Source organism: Rattus norvegicus, chromosome 3 (assembly GCF_021556685.1).
Source record: "Rattus norvegicus strain SHRSP/BbbUtx chromosome 3, alternate assembly SHRSP_T2T, whole genome shotgun sequence".
Classification (NCBI taxonomy): Eukaryota; Metazoa; Chordata; class Mammalia; order Rodentia; family Muridae; genus Rattus; species Rattus norvegicus.
The window spans coordinates 11,254,032-11,270,923 of record NC_141536.1 but is presented as its reverse complement, the minus strand read 5'-3'; the positions used below and the strand labels follow the sequence as shown (position 1 = coordinate 11,270,923).

The 16,892-nt window shown below is 48.6% G+C and overlaps 1 protein-coding gene across 2 annotated transcripts in view; it reads left to right on the top strand.

Annotated features, from left to right (window-relative positions):
* Cfap77 (cilia and flagella associated protein 77) overlaps positions 1-16,892 on the top strand; it is a 122,739-nt gene that overhangs the window by 11,545 nt on the left and 94,302 nt on the right. The window contains exon 1 of one of the 2 annotated variants that reach the window (XM_087653769.1): positions 3,148-3,325. Within the exon in view, the coding sequence (XP_087509895.1) occupies positions 3,302-3,325 (24 nt within the window). The 5' untranslated portion in view covers positions 3,148-3,301. 2 annotated transcript variants of the gene reach the window in all.

Below are 16,892 nucleotides of genomic sequence, written 5' to 3'. Positions count from 1 at the left end.
GCCTGCTACTGTTTGTCTCCCTTGCAAATGTACCCAAATGCATAGCCTTCCCTCCTTCTTTTTTAAAAAAGGTTTATTAAGTATATACTGTTCCGCCTGTATGTGTGCCTGCACACCAGAAGAGGGCACCAGACCTCATTACAGAGCCATCATGTGGTTGCTGGGAATTGAACTCATGACCTCTGGAAGAGCAGTCAGTGCTCTTTACTGCTGAGAGCATTCAGCCCACCCTCCTTCTTCACACTTGCTGGGACAGCTCAGGGGGTTAGCTGGGAGGGCTAAGGAGATGCCACCTCCACCCCCCACCGAGCTGCACCCCCCCCACCGAGTTGCACCCCCCCTGAGCTGCACCCCCCCCCCCACTGAGCTGCACACACCAACCCCTCAGCACTGTACCTTCCATACCCATCATCTTAGCTCTGGGAGGTCCATATTTTGAGCTCAGAAAGGCTAACAGCCCCAAGGTCATGTAGAGGACAAATGTGGGGTCTGCATTTGTGAGTGAGTTTGCAGCTTGTCAGGTTCTGTCACTGCCTGGTACCTTAGGAGATGCCTTCGTCCTGATGGGACAGGAGGATACAACAGGTCCGCATGGAGGTCTGATCTGTCTACAGAGCAGCCTCTTATGGAGAGGGCTGGAGCTGGCTGGGCAGATAAGCAGTTCTAGCACGTGAATACTGCTGAAGCCACTGCATGGGGACGCCAGTGTGGGGCTGTGATGTGGCCTAGATGCAGAGCTAGGAAGAGGGAGAAGGCTTGTACCTGGAGTGGTCCAGCAGGGGACTGATAGGATGGATGCCTGAGAGGAAGCGGAAGCTCGACTCCCATAGGAAATGTGAAATAGGAGAAGCATGAGCATGGACAACCTGGGGAGGAAACAAAGGCACAGAGGGCAGTCACTTGGGTAAAGGACATCGGGGTCACATTGGGACCGCCTTCAGAATCCGCACCAGCAGTGACACCACTTATATTTGAAGAGGAAACTCAGCATCACCAAAACCCAGCATGGCTTTTTGCTTTCCCACGGAAGCCCAGACCTGGGGGTGTATCTGCTGGGCCAAGCTGGGATGTCTCTAGCAACGACTCTATCTAGGCTGTCAGGGGTAGCCTTCCCCTTTCAAAAGGAAGGTGCCCTGCTTCTCCTCTCCCACACAGGGTCCCTTCTCTCTACCTCCCTAATCAGAGAAAGCAAATTGTTATCAGATTAGTCCCAGCAATGAAAAGCAGAGCTGGCCCTCTCGGTTAGTTTCCATTTAGATAGACTGGGCCGGGCCACACAATAGGCATCAAAGCCTGTCTCTGGGCAGCGGGAGGGATTAATTTCTTTAACCAACAGGCCTGATCTGGCCTAACTCATTACCCTGCCTTGTCAGTGTGGATGTTCGATGCGATTGAAGATTATACCATTTAGGCCTCTCCCTTGTCTTCTGCGCAAACCGGGGCTATTGAATTGCACATTCTTGCGAAGCTCCCCCCGTCGATACTCGGGCAGCCTGAGGTTCTAATTCTGCTTCATTTAAACTTCATCAACTTTTCCAATCAAGTGGAAGGATCCGAAATAGGTTCTGTACGCGGAAAGGCACGATCCCTTTGTCAGATAAATTTATTCCGGCTTCTCCCCTCCCTGGCTCTCTTTCTCTTTCCAGTCTCGCTCCCCAATCCCTTCTCGGCACTCCCCCCCCCTCCCCTTATCCCCAGGATGAAAATGAGATTACAGTATTTAAATGACTATGGTAATCAACCTGGGGACCCTGAGCTGAGATTGAGGTTAATTTTTCTTAGCAGAACAAAGAAGCGTGATGCCTTTGGGGACTTGGAGGTACAATCTGGGGTTCTTGCTTGTGGGTTTTTCCCTATGAAATTGCAGTTTTAGGAGTCTTTTCTTGTTACTAACTAGACACCGAATGTGAATGTTTTTTCAAGGCCACAGCCCCTAAGAGAACAGAAATATAATTTGGGGATGATAAACAGATAACAGCCTTCAATCAACAGTTTGAATAGGGGGAAAGTCACTGCCATGAGCACAAATTTAAAGAGAGGGCGATCCTTTTCCTCGTTCAGTTTTGAATACGCTCAGAATAGTCTCCCACCGTGTTAGAACTCATAATTACAGCCACCCTGGGCACCTGCAAACTTTTGAATGAAGAGCCTTGTCACTTGGGTGGTCTTCTCCCTGGCAGCTTTTATTGCTGTAAAAGTTGAGATTTCTGTCATGTTTTGGCTAATTAGAAGCTGGGGGTCATTAGACCATTGAAAAGTCGACATGAAAGTGGCTTGTTCACTTGCGGCCTGGAACATTCTGAAGCCGGCCAGTCATTCTGCCAAGCACTCCCCCCCCCCCCCCCCCAGCTTCTAAAGCAACATCAAAACCTGTGTGCTTCCCTGTCTCTCCTTGCTACCTTGTCATGGCTGTTTTACATACTTGCCAACCGGTGTTAGCTTTTATTTGTGTCAGGAGGAAGAATTGTGACAAGTTCCGTATACAGTGTTCATTTGGTAAGGCGCGTTCTTCAGAGAGCTTTTGAATTGGGAAATGAAACTGTCTCTCAGTGCAATGAGTTACATTGTTTCTGCACAGACTCACTAAGAGGGGGGATGGCTGAACTTTATCCCCCGGAACAGTCCTGAAAAGTCTTAATGGGTTTTTGTAAAAAACAAACAAACAAACAAACAAACAAACAAAAACCCCCCGTAGGATTTGGTTCCAATGGAAGCCCAGTGGGGGAAGGTGTGAAACAGCCACAATGGCTTCTCGTGGGGTGGGGGATGCCTGATATACACCTCTCCTTGGCCCCCCCCAAGTTCTTAAAAGGCCGGAATAAATTGTGGCCCTTCTGTATTTTAGCGGCTTCCTTTCATGCCCTTTAACTGTAGTTGAGTTCCTGACAGTCATCTACATATGCAAAGCAAAATATTTAACAACTACCATCCTCCCTACAACTGTGTTTGTTTGAGTGGCACCCCACCATCTCCACCCCAGCCCCAACCCCTAACCTTCTGGGTTTCCATCCCTGTTTGCCAAAAAAGAAAAAAGACAAAACAAAACAAAACAAAAACCCGCCTAACCCGTTGTGCTACCAAATTCACTGGGGGCAGTGGTTTATGGTGACATTTTTCTTTCTTAAAGTAAATATTGACTCACCATGGGGAAATTAAAACTCCATTAGGCATTGCTACACGGTAAGGAGGGCTGCGTTAGAACAGTCGGGCTGCTCTTAATTGGCTTCTTCTTCGGGAATAATTCCAGGAGGGCAGAGGAGATGGGGGGACAGGAGATGGATGAGACCCGTAATTCCTCCAGATGACACCGTCTAAGTCATCAAAGGTAATCATTACATAGTTATTAATCTAAATAGAAACAAGGTCCTGGCTAAGAATGGGGAAAGTCATCGATATGAAAGGCTTGCTACAGAGTTCTTTCCGGGCCGCAGAGAGTACTCGGGAGAATAGAATTCAGGTGGGCCAGCCTCACCCAGCCTGAGCATCAGCTGCACCACCCCTCCCCACCCACCCCCGACCCCGCTGCAAGGAAGGGGATGAAGTGGCGGTAGCAAGGCTTCCTTTCCTTTCACCCTGTTACGCTGTTCCCTGTTCTTAAAAAAAAAAAAAAAAAAAAAAAAAAAAGCTGGGGCTGGGTAGCGGTGGCTCTCACCTTTAATTCCAGCACTCAGGAGGCAGAGACCGGCAAATGTCTGTGACTTCAAAGCCAGTCAGGTCTACAGAGTAAGTTGCAGGACAGCCAGGGATACACAGTGAAAACCTGTCCCAAAAACTAAAAGGGAAACAAAAACAAAATCCAAGAAACCCAACAAGGATGACAAAAGGAAAACAACAAAAACAGCGTGTATTTGTGTGGTGTGTGTTCATGCCTGTATGCCTGCTCGAATGTATGGCTGTGCTAGTGGAGGCTGGATGTTGACGCTGGAACTCTTCCTCAATCCCTCCAGTGGGTTAGGTTATCTTGTTGAAGCTGGAGCCTGTTTCTAGCTATCCAGCTGCTCTCCTAGTGCGGTTAGCTTCCCAGGAGTGCTGGGATCCAGGGGGCTGCCATGCCTGCTCAGTGTCTGTGTGGGTGCTGGGGGCACAGTGCCAGTCCTTACGTTTGTGTGGCAAGTACTTTACCCACTGGGCCGTCCAGCTCCAGGCTCCCTTTACAATAGCGCCGCCCTGCTCTTCCTCCACTCTCCTCTGCCTGATGTGCCAGTCCAGCCCCGGTCCCATCTGCTCTGTCACTCCTTCCTGGGCACTCACAGCTGCTGTCAAGAGAACACACAGAAGCTGCAGGCGGCCCAGCAGTTAAGAGCACTGGCTGCTCTTCTGTAGGACCTGGGTTCAGTTCCCAGCACCAACTCTTCAAACTGTCCAGTAACTCCAGTTCCAGGGTATCTGATGCCCTCTTCTGGCCTCTTTGGGCAAACGGCATTTACGAAATACACAAGCACACTTGGAGTGTATTTACACACATGTAAAAATTTAAAACTTAAGAAAGATAAGAAAACAAACAACAAACACTGACTAAGATTCAGGGAAAGGAGACTCTTATGCTGCTGCTGAAATGCAAAACCCCAGCAAGTCGTACCGAAGATCAGTATGACGTCCCTTAGAGAGATGGAGAACAGGACTATCATGTGACCTAGCTACTACACGCCCAAGAATATCCCCAGATGAGTCAAAGTCGGCGCCTGCTGCAGAGGGGCTGCACACCCAGTTCCAGCCCGTTTATGGAATAACCTGGGTGCCCATCAGCAAATGAATAGGAGAAAATGTGGTACGTATACTGTATTCCGTGGTCACGGAATACTCCTCAGCCATCGGGATGAATGAAATGTTGGTGGCAGGAAAATGGATGAACTGGAAGTCATGATGACAGGCGCAATGGGAAGACATAGGTCACCTGATCTCATATGGGGCAAAGAATAAATGCAAATATTTTAAAAATAAAGTTTAGGAGGGACTGTTGAGAAAGGGAATCAGTGGGAAGAGGAGGGGTACGGGGAGGGCAGTGAAGGCAGGTGTGATCATGAAAAACCTCCTCATAGAAACCAGTCGCTTGGTTCGGTCCCCAGCTCCGAAAAAAAGAACCAAAAAAAAAAAAAAAAAAAAAAAAAAGAAACCAGTCGCTTAAGGAGACATTTAGCTGGGCGAGGTGGCACACATCTTTGATCCCAACATTCATGAGTCAGAGGCAAGTGGATCTCTGTGAGTTCTAGGCCACCCTGGGTTACTTACAGAGTTCCAGACTAGCTAGGCAACACAGTGAGACCCTGTCTTTAAAATAAATAAATGAGAGTTTGGGAGCTGGAGAGATGGCTCAGTGGTTAAGAACACTGTAGTTGTAGGGGACTGTGGTTGGATTTCCTGTGGGTATATGACAGTTTATAACGATCTGGTGCCCTTTTCTGGCCCGCCTCTCTGAGCAGTTCACACATGTAGTACACAGACAATCATGCAGGCACACATATATAAATCTTTAGGAAAAAAGAGCATGGCTTAGTTGTTTCACAGTTCAGGAAGTCAGAGTCAAGAGAGAGCTCTGTCACGGGCTCTCCTCAGTTTTGTTCCCAGGACACTCTCTCAGGCCACTTGGGTTAGAGTTCAGACTTCAGCATACGAGCGTTGGAATCCTACACTCTGGACTCCTGGACCACAGATGCTGATCGAGACTATAAAGGAAACGTGGGACACCTCGAATATCCCTGGTAGTAAGGCTCCTTCCAGGCACATTCAAGGCTACAAGCACCTGTCCCCTCTGCCCATCTGCATCTCCTGCCAGTGAGGTTGCGCTGGTGGCTTGTCACTTCCGCTTATTAGATGTGGTCCCAAGTCCCGCAGATTGGCTTTGAACTCTATATAGCAGGGGATGACTTTGAACTCATCCTCCTGCCTCCGCCTCCTGAGTGCCAGGATTACAGGTCTGTGCCACCATTCCTAACTTTACTGGGTGCTGGGATGCCATTCAAGCTTAGTGGATGCTCGCCAAACACTCTGCCAACTGAGCCGCACCCCAGACTTCCATATATTTTAAATAGTATCAGGAGCTGGAGGGGTGGCTCAGTGGTTAAGAACGCTGGCTGTTCTTCTGAAGGACCCGAGTTCAATTCCCAGGACCCATATGACAACTCACAACTGTTTGGAAATTCCAGTTCCAGGGGATCTGACACCTCCACACACAGACATACCAATGTACATAAAATAAAAATAAACAAATTATTAAATAATATTTAGGTTAATCATAATACTTAACACAATGTAAATGCTAGGTAGATAGTTGTTTAAGGAATACTGATAAGAAAAACATGTCTACACGTGCTTACAGCAGGCCTTGATGTTTTCTATCAGTGAGCAGTCAAATCTGTAGCTTCAGAACCCCTGGACAGAATCGGTAGAGTCCATTCCCTTCCCAACACTTCCCTGTTGCAGGACTTTAAACCTTGACACCCCTGTCACCCAGGATGGGCATTAAGTTGACACAAGTCAGTCACCTGCCAGTGGCCAGACTGCTGTCCCTGCCTGACGTGGCTTCTCTACCCACCACTGTGCCCTCTAGGGCTCACGGTTCCAATCGTCAGGCATCTTGGAAAAGCTGTCTCTGTCCGTCTTGTCCGTCTTTCGGCACCCTGCTCTCAGTTGTTTTATGTACCCCGACACCTACTCTAACCTGATTTCTCTCATTGCTTCTCCCATCACGTTAAAGTCTGCCTTGGGCGGTACCTTGTGGGCAGAAGCTGTGTCCTCTTGATTTTTGCACTCCCCGTGCCCACAGTGCTTGGCATAAAGTAGGTGCTCAATAAATGCAGGATGAGTGAATAAGCAGACGGTTTAATGAGTACCTGGGAGACTGCTTCCTAGTTAACAGTAGCCTTGCCATTCCTACCGACGTCTAGGTTTATTTTCAACTGAGACTTAAGGCCCTTTTATTTTAGGACTTAAAGAAAGGTTCTCTGTGAAGGAAGGCACAGTCAGCCTTACACACAGGTGGACAGAAGCTGTGCATTTGGCCTCACCGAGACTTGTGTAGTTCTGTGCCATTTGCACACAGTGCACATCAACGGCACCGTGCTCTCCCGCCTTTTTGGCGCCTGGAGTCAGTGACCCACTGTGCTGGTTGAGCATTTAATGAGGAAATCCAAATAAGGACTTTGAAACCATGGTCATGGCCCCTCATCAGACCCCTGATCTGCCTAAACAGTCCAGGACACAAAAGGAAAATCAAGAGGACACAGCTAGCCTCGAGTAGAATGGGGTCTTTAGTAACAGGATACTGAGCTGTTTGATAAAGCCCAATATTGCGTGTTAATCAGACTTGAATGCCCTGGGAAAGAACAGCGTTTGAAGGCGCTTAACATGGACTGGGAGGACCCCTTAGTGCTGTCGCCTCGAAGGTGGCATCCTGGGCTGTGATGCTCTGTCATCGTTCTCATAAGCTGACAGGGTAATCCTGGGGACAGCAGGTGGGCTGGCCACCAGTGCAGGACTTCTCAATCCCATTAATTAAAACAATCCTTCGTCTCCCCTCGAAGGCTCCTGAGACAGAGTGAGTGAGAACTTCTCTGCGATCCACCCACTTATCTAGTCACCCACTGTCACTGCTTCTATCTGGAAGTTCTGGTAGAAAAATATTCAAGAGTTTACTAGAAGCCTGCTCCCCTTCCCCACGGCTCTGCACAGCACAAGCCACAGAGCACGCTGATCACTGGTGACCCAAGTTGTAGCATCAGTTGTCAATAACAACAGTTGTAGGGATTCTAGAAAAGCCCTTGTTCGTGTCGAACTGAATGAAAGTCATCTGGGTCCTTTCCAGTTATCCATTTCCCTAATTCCAAGAAGCCCCGATCACTTCTGAAAGCCCAGCTCTCCTCGTGGGTGGGCCGGTTGGACCAAAAGACAACCTGTTTACTGGAAGGAGGCTGGTGAGATGGGAGAAGCTCTTCCGAATTCGGTTCTGACAGGGAAGATGGTGAGGGTCCAGTTAGTACGGAGTTTAGGAGAGTCTCCTGCGACTACCTCTTTCAATCAGTGTATGCTCCAGGCCCCAGAATCCACACAAATCCACCCTTCCTTTCTCTCCCTCACTCAGTACATAGTGGGTGGTGATGACATCATTAGCTGAGGTCATCCAGGATTCTAGGGTGAGTCGAGGGATTGAAATGAACACAGAAGACCCCGGAGAAAACTTAATTTCCCTCTCTGGGAAGCCATTAAAGGCCTGTAGCTCTTGATCTACAGGTGGGGCCTTATGAAAATTTCCCCTGTCCATGCTGGGATGTCAATAGAACTCTGTAACTGGTGAAAACGTCTAGAACAACAGACCGTGGGGTGCCCAACCCTAATTGATACATTTATCTGTATCACAAGCCATACACCAGAGGCTTAGAGAACATTGCAGGAGAGCGCAGGATTGTAGGGCCCTCCACCACGAGGAGGAGGCGGCGGCAGGAGGAGGTGTGAGGGAAGCAGAAGTTGTCCCTCGGCTGCATCTTGAGCCCTGCAGGTGTGTGGTCTGCCCTTCTCATAAAGACCTCCTGGGGCCTGGGTCTTTCTTCCTTAGAAAATCTATCTGGTGGCTTAGACTTGTTTTTGCCACAAACCCTGTGCGTTCAGCTCAAAATGGCTGCTGAGTGTTGGTCAAGGCTCCTCGATTTGAAGTTTGCAGAGACCACTGGTCCAGTCTTTCTCTCTATGCGCCGCCTTGGTCCCCCCATCCAAAATACATAATACCAGGGGTGGTGGGACAGCCCACCTTTGTTTTCAAACCTCACTGTAGAAAGCAGGACCCCCTCCACCTGTCATTTGCATATGGTCTCTTTGGGAGAAAGGTGGCTGTGGGCCTAGAGATTTCTATGCAGTGCTGCTCATTATTTACACCGTCAAGAAGATATTTCAGTAAGAATGCGCTGGGCTCTGAGTGACAAGGTATCTCTCTGCAGTGCAGGGTTCAGGGAAATTGTAGTGAAGTTGACAGCTTTTTAACGTACAGCCGCTATTCCACTGAAATACGGCGTGTTTTTATTTTGAAAGTACAAGATGACCTATTTATTAGCTGTGATTCCAGCTGAGTTTACATGCTCAGAAACACAAAGAGAGACGAAGAGCTTGTTTCTTTGGGGGGCCACAGATTCCCACTCCCCTCTCCTCCCGCCGCACAGAAGAAAACATCGAAGAAAAAATGGGTGTTCTGAATTGGAGTGGACGGCTTCTCCTTGAAATGACAGCTTGCCGTGGAATCACGGGAAAAAGTTGCCAATTACCTTAATCAGCCTTCTCCAAGAAACAACAAGGAAGAGCTTAGTCGGCCTCCGTGGGAGGAGACAGCGAGCAGGGACTTGGAGGGAGACAAACGCCAGGTTCAAAAGCCTCAGAGCATACTAGAAAACTGCTGTTTGTTTTAAAAACAAGACTGGGGTGGAGGGGGGTGGGTGCCTGGCATGTCCAGTGTTTGCTCCTTCAAGGGTAGACATCAGACCAGTGGCTGACATGCCCTGAGCCTGGTTACAAACGTGAAATCTTAGCCCAGACCCAGCCAAGTGTCAGAAGCATTCCCATGCGTGCGTGCAGAAGCACTGGGCTGGTCCCTCTGCCTCTTACTCAGGATTTTTAATGACTGCCCCCTCCGCACCCCATATTAGGCACAAACCACACCCAAACACCTACTTTCACAGAGAGATCCTTTCTTAAGTGGGGAAGAAAAGGTTAAAGTGGCTGCTTTCTGACTCAGGCAGAAAAACAGCAGCATACAGGACCTTGCAGGTGTAATATTTGAGAGGAGAAAGTCTGTTCGAATGGCTAGGATGCGATGGTATGTTCTGATTGGACGAATTAATTAGGTGAACCGAAGGGAGCTTTGAGGGCTGGACTGTGGTAGTCAGCCTCAGGACGGAGTCTGCCATAAGAAAGTTTCCAAATAAGGGAATAGATCTTGCTGGCCGGCTTTAGGGATATCATCTGTGGTTCACAGAGGGACGGGGAGAGGGAAAGGGAAGAGGCAAGGCCTGGCAGTGCCATTTTTGCCAAACCTGGGCTTGCTAGAGCCCATCAGGAAACACACCTGCTATAATCAATCCAGGATCACTTACCAGTCACACAAACCTCTCCTAGGCGGGCTTGTTTTGTTAAACGCAGTAAGGATCTCACTATGTACCCTGGCTGACCTGGAATCTGATGTGTAGACCAGGCTGACCTTGAATTCACAGAGAGCCACCTGCCTCTGCCTCCTGAGTGCAGGGATTGAAGGTGTGCACCACCACGCCTGGCCTTCACAGTTACTTATGTAGAGGGGTCCTGAGTTAAAATCCCAGCAACCACTTGGTGGCTCACAACCATCTGTAATGAGATCTGATGCCCTCTTCTGGTGTGTCTGAAGACAGCTACAGTGTACTTATATATAATAAATAAATAAATCTTAAAAAAAAACAAACAAAAAAACCCAAACTATTTTTTTAAAGATTATTCACTTCATGTGCATGAGTGTTTTACCTACATATGTCTGCCCACCATGTGCAAGCCTGGTGCGGAACTCAGGTCCTCTGCAAGAGCAGCAAGTGTGCATGACTGCTCTCCATGCCTTTGTAAAGTTTTACTTCTGTAATCTTTGTAGGGGCCAGTGAGATGGCTCGGTGTGAAGGGGCTTGTCACCAAGCCTGGTGACAGGAAGGAGAGAACTTACTCCTGAAAGTTGTTCTCTGGCACCTGCATGTGTACCGTGGCTTGTCTATGTGTGTGCACATATACACACAGACGAAATAAATAGATGTTTAAAGCTTTAGATATGACACCACTCATTCGTTCGTTTATCTATGGAATTCATATTTGTTCGGTTTTGTTTCGATTTAAGTTAGCAGTAAGTGCATGAGACATACTTTCTGGATAGGTGTCCTTCGTGAAGCGACAAGGCACAGTTGCATTGTCAAAAAGTCAGGTTTTTTGTTCAGTTGTGCGTCGGTAGCTGTTTTTCCACGTCTGTCCAAATTCAGTCTGTCTCTGAGAATGGGAAAGAGTGTGTCTGTGAGGCTGAAGTCAGAGTGTCATCTTGAAAGCAGGCCTCCAAGTGTCCTGCGTGAACTCCCAGACACACTCGAATGGTAGACATTGGCACTCGAGAACGACTCGTTTGGTTTGCAAAGCGTACATTTTGTACCCATATTGCTTCATGGAATCAGCAGCAGCTCGGGGCCGGCTGCCCATTTCATCCAATCAACCACTGAGTTTCGTTCGCCAGCCATTTATTGTCGACTTTGCGCCGGGCTCTGGGGAGGTGGTGGTGGTGGGGCCTCCAGGGCCCTGGACGCAGGTGCTTGGACACCCCAGAGATAAGAGTGGAGCAGCCGTGAGGGTGAAGGGCTCAGCATGCCCCTCCTCTGAAAACAGCCTTCCCCTTGCTCCTTCCTACCCGGGGGACCTTCCGGCGCAGAGGAAGCCGCGGGCATCAGCAGATGCAGTGGGGGGAGGCATTTGTGAGGATGAGGCATCAGATGGAGCTTTCCAGTCAAGCAAACCTAGAGCCACCTGCAGCACTGCCAGGGAGACAAATGCCACATCTGGAAAGATCTGCATAATCCACAGCTTGTCATTTGGGCAGGAAGTACTCTGTCTCCTCTGGGAGGCTGCCTAATTATGGGCTGGATCCCTGCCAGAAGAGAGGAAGGAGCGGAGCTAAGAGGCAGCCACGCTCTGGCCTCATCCGTGTCATGGCAAGCGTGGGATCTGTTTCCAGGTTAGCGCAGGTTCCAGGAGGACCTAAGGTCAGGTTCAGGAGCCCGTGGTAGGGCTGAGGGCCTTGCTGTGTCTCCTGAAGTTCTGCAGGGGTCACATCAGTGAGGCGCCACTGATGTCACTGCAGGGAAATAGCAGTGCCTTAGCTTATTGGCTTTTCTTCTTCTTAAACACTGTGTGTGTGCGTGTGCTTGCCTGTGCGGGTGAGTGTACAACCTTGGGGATCGTCTTCCATTGCTCTCCACCTTCAGCCCGCTTGTTTGACTAGAGTGCTGGCCGGGACTCCAGGGAACCTCCTGTCCGCTCTTCAGTGCTGGGATTGCAGGGCTGAGTTGCTTAGTCTGCCTTTTATGTTTGCTTTACTCGGTCACTGGGAACCCGAACTCAGACCCTCATGCTCATGGGAAGTGCTTTACAGACTCCTCAGCTCCTTTTAATGCAAAAGAGAACTGCGGTCAGATGTCCTAGACATGAAATCTGCTGTCTGGTTGGACACAGTGGTGCACGCCTATATTTCCAGCCCTGGGTGGGCAGAGGCAGGGGAAGCCACAGTTCAAAGTCAGCTGGATTGGCGCTTATGTCAAAAAGAAATGAATTTCCATCTTAACCATTTCCCCAAGTACAGCTCAGGGCAGCAGATATGTCTGTGTGGTGTAGCCATCTCCACTGCGCATTCCCAGGACGGTTTTTCCATCTCACAAGTCTGTACCACGTGTCAGGGTATCCCCCATCTACTGATGGACAGTGTTTCTGCCTTCCCGCGCCTGCCGACCAAGGTGACTGGTTTGAAAACACCACCAGTAAGAGCCTTCGCCAGTCTCATCCATTTCACATTGTGTTTCTGGGGTGCTCTCAGGGGAGGAGGGGCTCTGGACACAGCTGGGGGCATCAGGCCCCCTTCTCCACCCTCTGATCTGGAGACCCTGTTGGTTGGGTTGTGTTGATGTCTGGCCATTGTTCTCATTGCGTTACCCCACACGTGTGTGTGCACACGGGGAGGTTTCCTTAACCTTCTCTGTGCTCCCTGATGCTGCTAGATGGCGAGTGATGGAGAGCAAGCGGAGAAGAGACTCCTAACAACTTAGGCTCTTAGGGGCTAGGGAGATGGCTCAGCAGTTAAAAGTACTAGCTGTTCTGTAGCCACTGGCCACCAGCCTAACTGCAGGTCCAGCGAGAGATCCTGTGGAGAGCGTCATAGGACACGGGATGTTCTCTACTGTCATTGCACACATACCTACATGTATCACAGACACATGTATACATAGCATACATGTACCGTAATCATGCATACACGCACGCACATAAAATTAAAGAGAAAAAAAGATGAGAGGCTAGGGAGATGGCTCAGTGGTTAAGAAAGCAGAGTCCTAACTACCTGTAACTCCAGCTCCAGGGGCACTCTGAGGACTCATGTGCACATATCCCCACATAGATACACATACATATAGTTTAGTGATGGAACACTTGCCTAACATGAATGAGGACCTACATCCCTAGCACCACTAAACAAATGACAACCAAGGCAGGTACCGCATCATTAGCTGTGGTGACCCACCAGCCACCCAGAGCGTATTAACATGTAACAGACTTTTATATCCTTTGGCTAACATCTCTCTAGTTCTCCACCTCCAATTCCTAGACATCGCCTTTTATTCTTTAATGCTATGAGTTTGACCTTTTTTAGATTCCACATTTAGTTTAAATCATGTCTGTTCTGGCTGCTCTTCTGTTGCTGTGGTAAGATGCCCAGACAAAAGCAGTTTTTTTTTAAAGATTTACTTATTTATTATATGTAAGTACACTGTAGCTGTCTTCAGACACACCAGAAGAGGGCATCGGATCTCTTTACAGATGGTTGTGAGCCACCATGTGGTTGCTGGGAATTGAACTCATGACCTCTGGAAGAGCAGTCGGGTGCTCTTAACCGCTGAGCCATCTCTCCAGCCCGACAAAAGCAGTTTTAAGGGAGAAAGGGTTTGTTTTAGTTCACGACTCCAGGTCACAGTTATTGCAGGGATGACAAAGAAGGGACTTGAAGCAGCTGATCACATTCACAGTCAAACACAGAGAGAGAATGAACTTAATGCTCAGCCTACTCTCTAGCTCACACAGTCCAGGATTCTCTGCCTAGGGAATGGTGCCACCCATAGTGGACTGGATCTTCCCACATCAGTTATTATATTCAAGCCAACCTGATCTACAAAACCCTTGACTGAGATACTTCCTAGGTGATTCTGGATTATGTCAAGTTATAATCATTCTAAGGCCATATTATATGATCTTTCTTCATCACATTCATTTCTCTTAGCAAAAATGTTGCTGCAAATGACCGCCTCCTCTGCTAAGGCCGAATGATGAGGTTCCCTGTGTGCACACACCAGGGTTTCTTCATTCAATTACTTCTGACTGCCACTCAAGTTAATTCTATATCTCAGTGATATCTTGTAACTAACACTGGAAGGATCATGGAAGCACAGTGACTTCGAGCTACTGATTTCTCTCTTTGAAGAGATTCTGAGAGTGGGGTTGCTGAGTGTGGTGGTTTGAATGAAAATGGCTCCCATAGACTCTTAGAGAGTGGCTCTCTCTGATAGGATGAGGACCTGCAGCCTGTTGGAGAAGGTGTGGCTTTGTTGGAGGAAGTGTGCCACTGAGGGTGGACTTTGGGGTTTTAGATGCTCAAGCCAGGCCCAGTCTCTCTCCCTCTGCCGCCGTGCTTCCTACCATGACAATAATGGACTAAACCTCTGAACCATAAGCCAGCTTCAGTGAAATGCTTTCCTTTGTAAGAGTTGCTATCATCATGGTGTCTCTTTACAGCGTTGGAACATTGACTGAGGCATGGGGTCACATTGTAGGTACCTCGGTCTTTAATCTTTGGGCAAACTAATACCATGTTTTCCATAGCGGCTGCATCACCATGTCAGACATGGTGAACTTGTCCTCTTTTGTCCCTGCCCACGGTCCATCCCTTTGTGACTTCCTTTACATTGAAGATTTGGATTCTTAAAAAGTGGGGTTTGGCTTCACATTCTACATATTGTTCCGTGTGTGGATGTGTGTGAGTGTGTGTTTGTGGACGCTACAGTACAGCTTTAGGGCCCATCCACACTTAAAATGTTATTTTCATTTTATTTTTGAGGGAGAGGGGGTTCTCTCATTGACTCATCAGATAGCCTGGGGAGCCATCTGTCAGTGCCTCCCCAGCCCTGGGATGAGAAACTCATAGCACTATTTCTGGCTGGTCTTCTTATTGTTGAATTTTAAGTGTGCATGTCTGCATGTGCTTGTGTGCACGTGCGTGCAGGTATCTACAGAGGCCTAGGATCTGGAGTTATAGATGGTTATAAACCTCTAGACAGGAAGGCTGGGAACTGAACTCATGTCCTCCAGAAGAGTAGCAAGTGTCCTTAACCACTGGGCCATCTCTCCAGTCTCCCGTTGCTGCATTTTTATATGTGGATTCTGGAGACTGAACTTGGGTCCTTGGGCTTGCAAGGCAACACTGAGCTATGCCCTGAGCTTGAAAAGGGATATTCTAGATCACCAAAAGGTAGAACACACTGGGAAACTGGGTCGATTGAAGAACGAACCCGCAGCTGCTTCTCAGACCAGCTCTAGATAGTCTTTCACTAAAGCCAGCAGCAACATTCAAAGGTCGCCTGCTTAAGGGGAGGCCTGCTGAGGCCTGGATTTACCCTACAGCGATGGTATTTATTTTTCAGTAAGCTGAGCTGCTGCTGTGCTCTGCGCAGGCACTGTTGGGGGAGGTGGCCACCATCACAGTAGTGACACTCTGTACAAATCTCACCCACTGTTTTCCAAAATGGCTGCTCCCACTTGCAGAGTGGGACAGCAATGGTTGCTTTTCATTCCCTCCAGAGCTTGTGATTACTGGCCCTTTTAACTTTAACTTTGCTACTTGAGTTTTGGAGGATGACGAGGAGTTTGGTAGGCAAAAGTGGTAGGGAGGACACCCCTGTCAAAGAAAATATGGCATGGAGAAACAGGACAGGAAGGTGTTCAGCCCCTGTGCAGACTACAGGTGCAGGTGGGTTGGAGGGAAAGTAAGAACCATGTGTAATTACTGTGAGGGCAGCCGGAACCCATTAAAACAGCTTCCTCAACCTGTGGGTCACGTCCCTCGGCAAACTTCTAACTCCAAAGATATTTACGATTCATAACGGTAGCAAAATTATAGTTAGGAAATAGCAACGAAAACAATTTTATGGTTGGGGGTCACCACAACACGAGGAACTATATGAATTAAAGGGTCACAGTATCGGGGAGGTTGAGAACCACCGCCTTAAAATCTGCACTTGAGTGCCAGGCTTCCAAAGGGAGACTCTCCTGTTATCCCCTTTTACAGATGGGAAAACTGAGGCATGACTCAGTAACATAAACATACAAATAGTGAGCGAGCAAAAGAGCAGACAGTGAGCTCTAGTGGTCTGGCAGCCCACAGGCGTTCGTTCCCACCATTCCTCCCACATACGTGCTAGGAAGCCTTTAGACTTTATGGCTTCTAAAGGAGTTAAATGGGGGTGTGAAAGAATTTATGTGATGTTCTGTTAGACCCTGTGGCTGCAGAGACCCTTGACTGGAGAGTTGAGCACGGAGGGTGGGGCTTGAGTAGCCTGGCTGGGCAGGGGTGTTGGGAAAGACTTTGTGGGGCAAATTTGGCTTAAGCATCTGTGTCAGTGACAGCACAGAGAGGAGCATTCCACTTGGAGCCGTCCATGCAGAGACCGGGGCTGCGGACAGTGAGGGCGTCTGCCCGCTTGGCGTTCTTGCATGCTGGAGGCCTTAACTGCCAAGTGGGCCTGTGCCCTTCAGAGTCAGAGTTTTGTGGACAGATTTACGTATTGTGCACTGTGAGAGGTGAGTGTATGTAAGCGTGTGTATATGCTTGTATGTGTGAATGCGTATGAATTCTTGTTAATATGTATATGTATGTGTGCATATGTGTGTGTATGTACTTGTATGTGTGCATATGTGGCATGCATTCAGTAATCACTTTCACTAATGTGTGTCCTCTGATTCTTTCCTCCTGCCTTTCTGAGTCCATACCACCCTCCTCCCTGTGATGTCAGGGCCTCTGCCCTGCCCTCTGGGATAGCCATAATTGCTTCCTAACTTATATCCCTCACCTGCCCAGCCCTCCCCTCTTCCGCACACGCCAA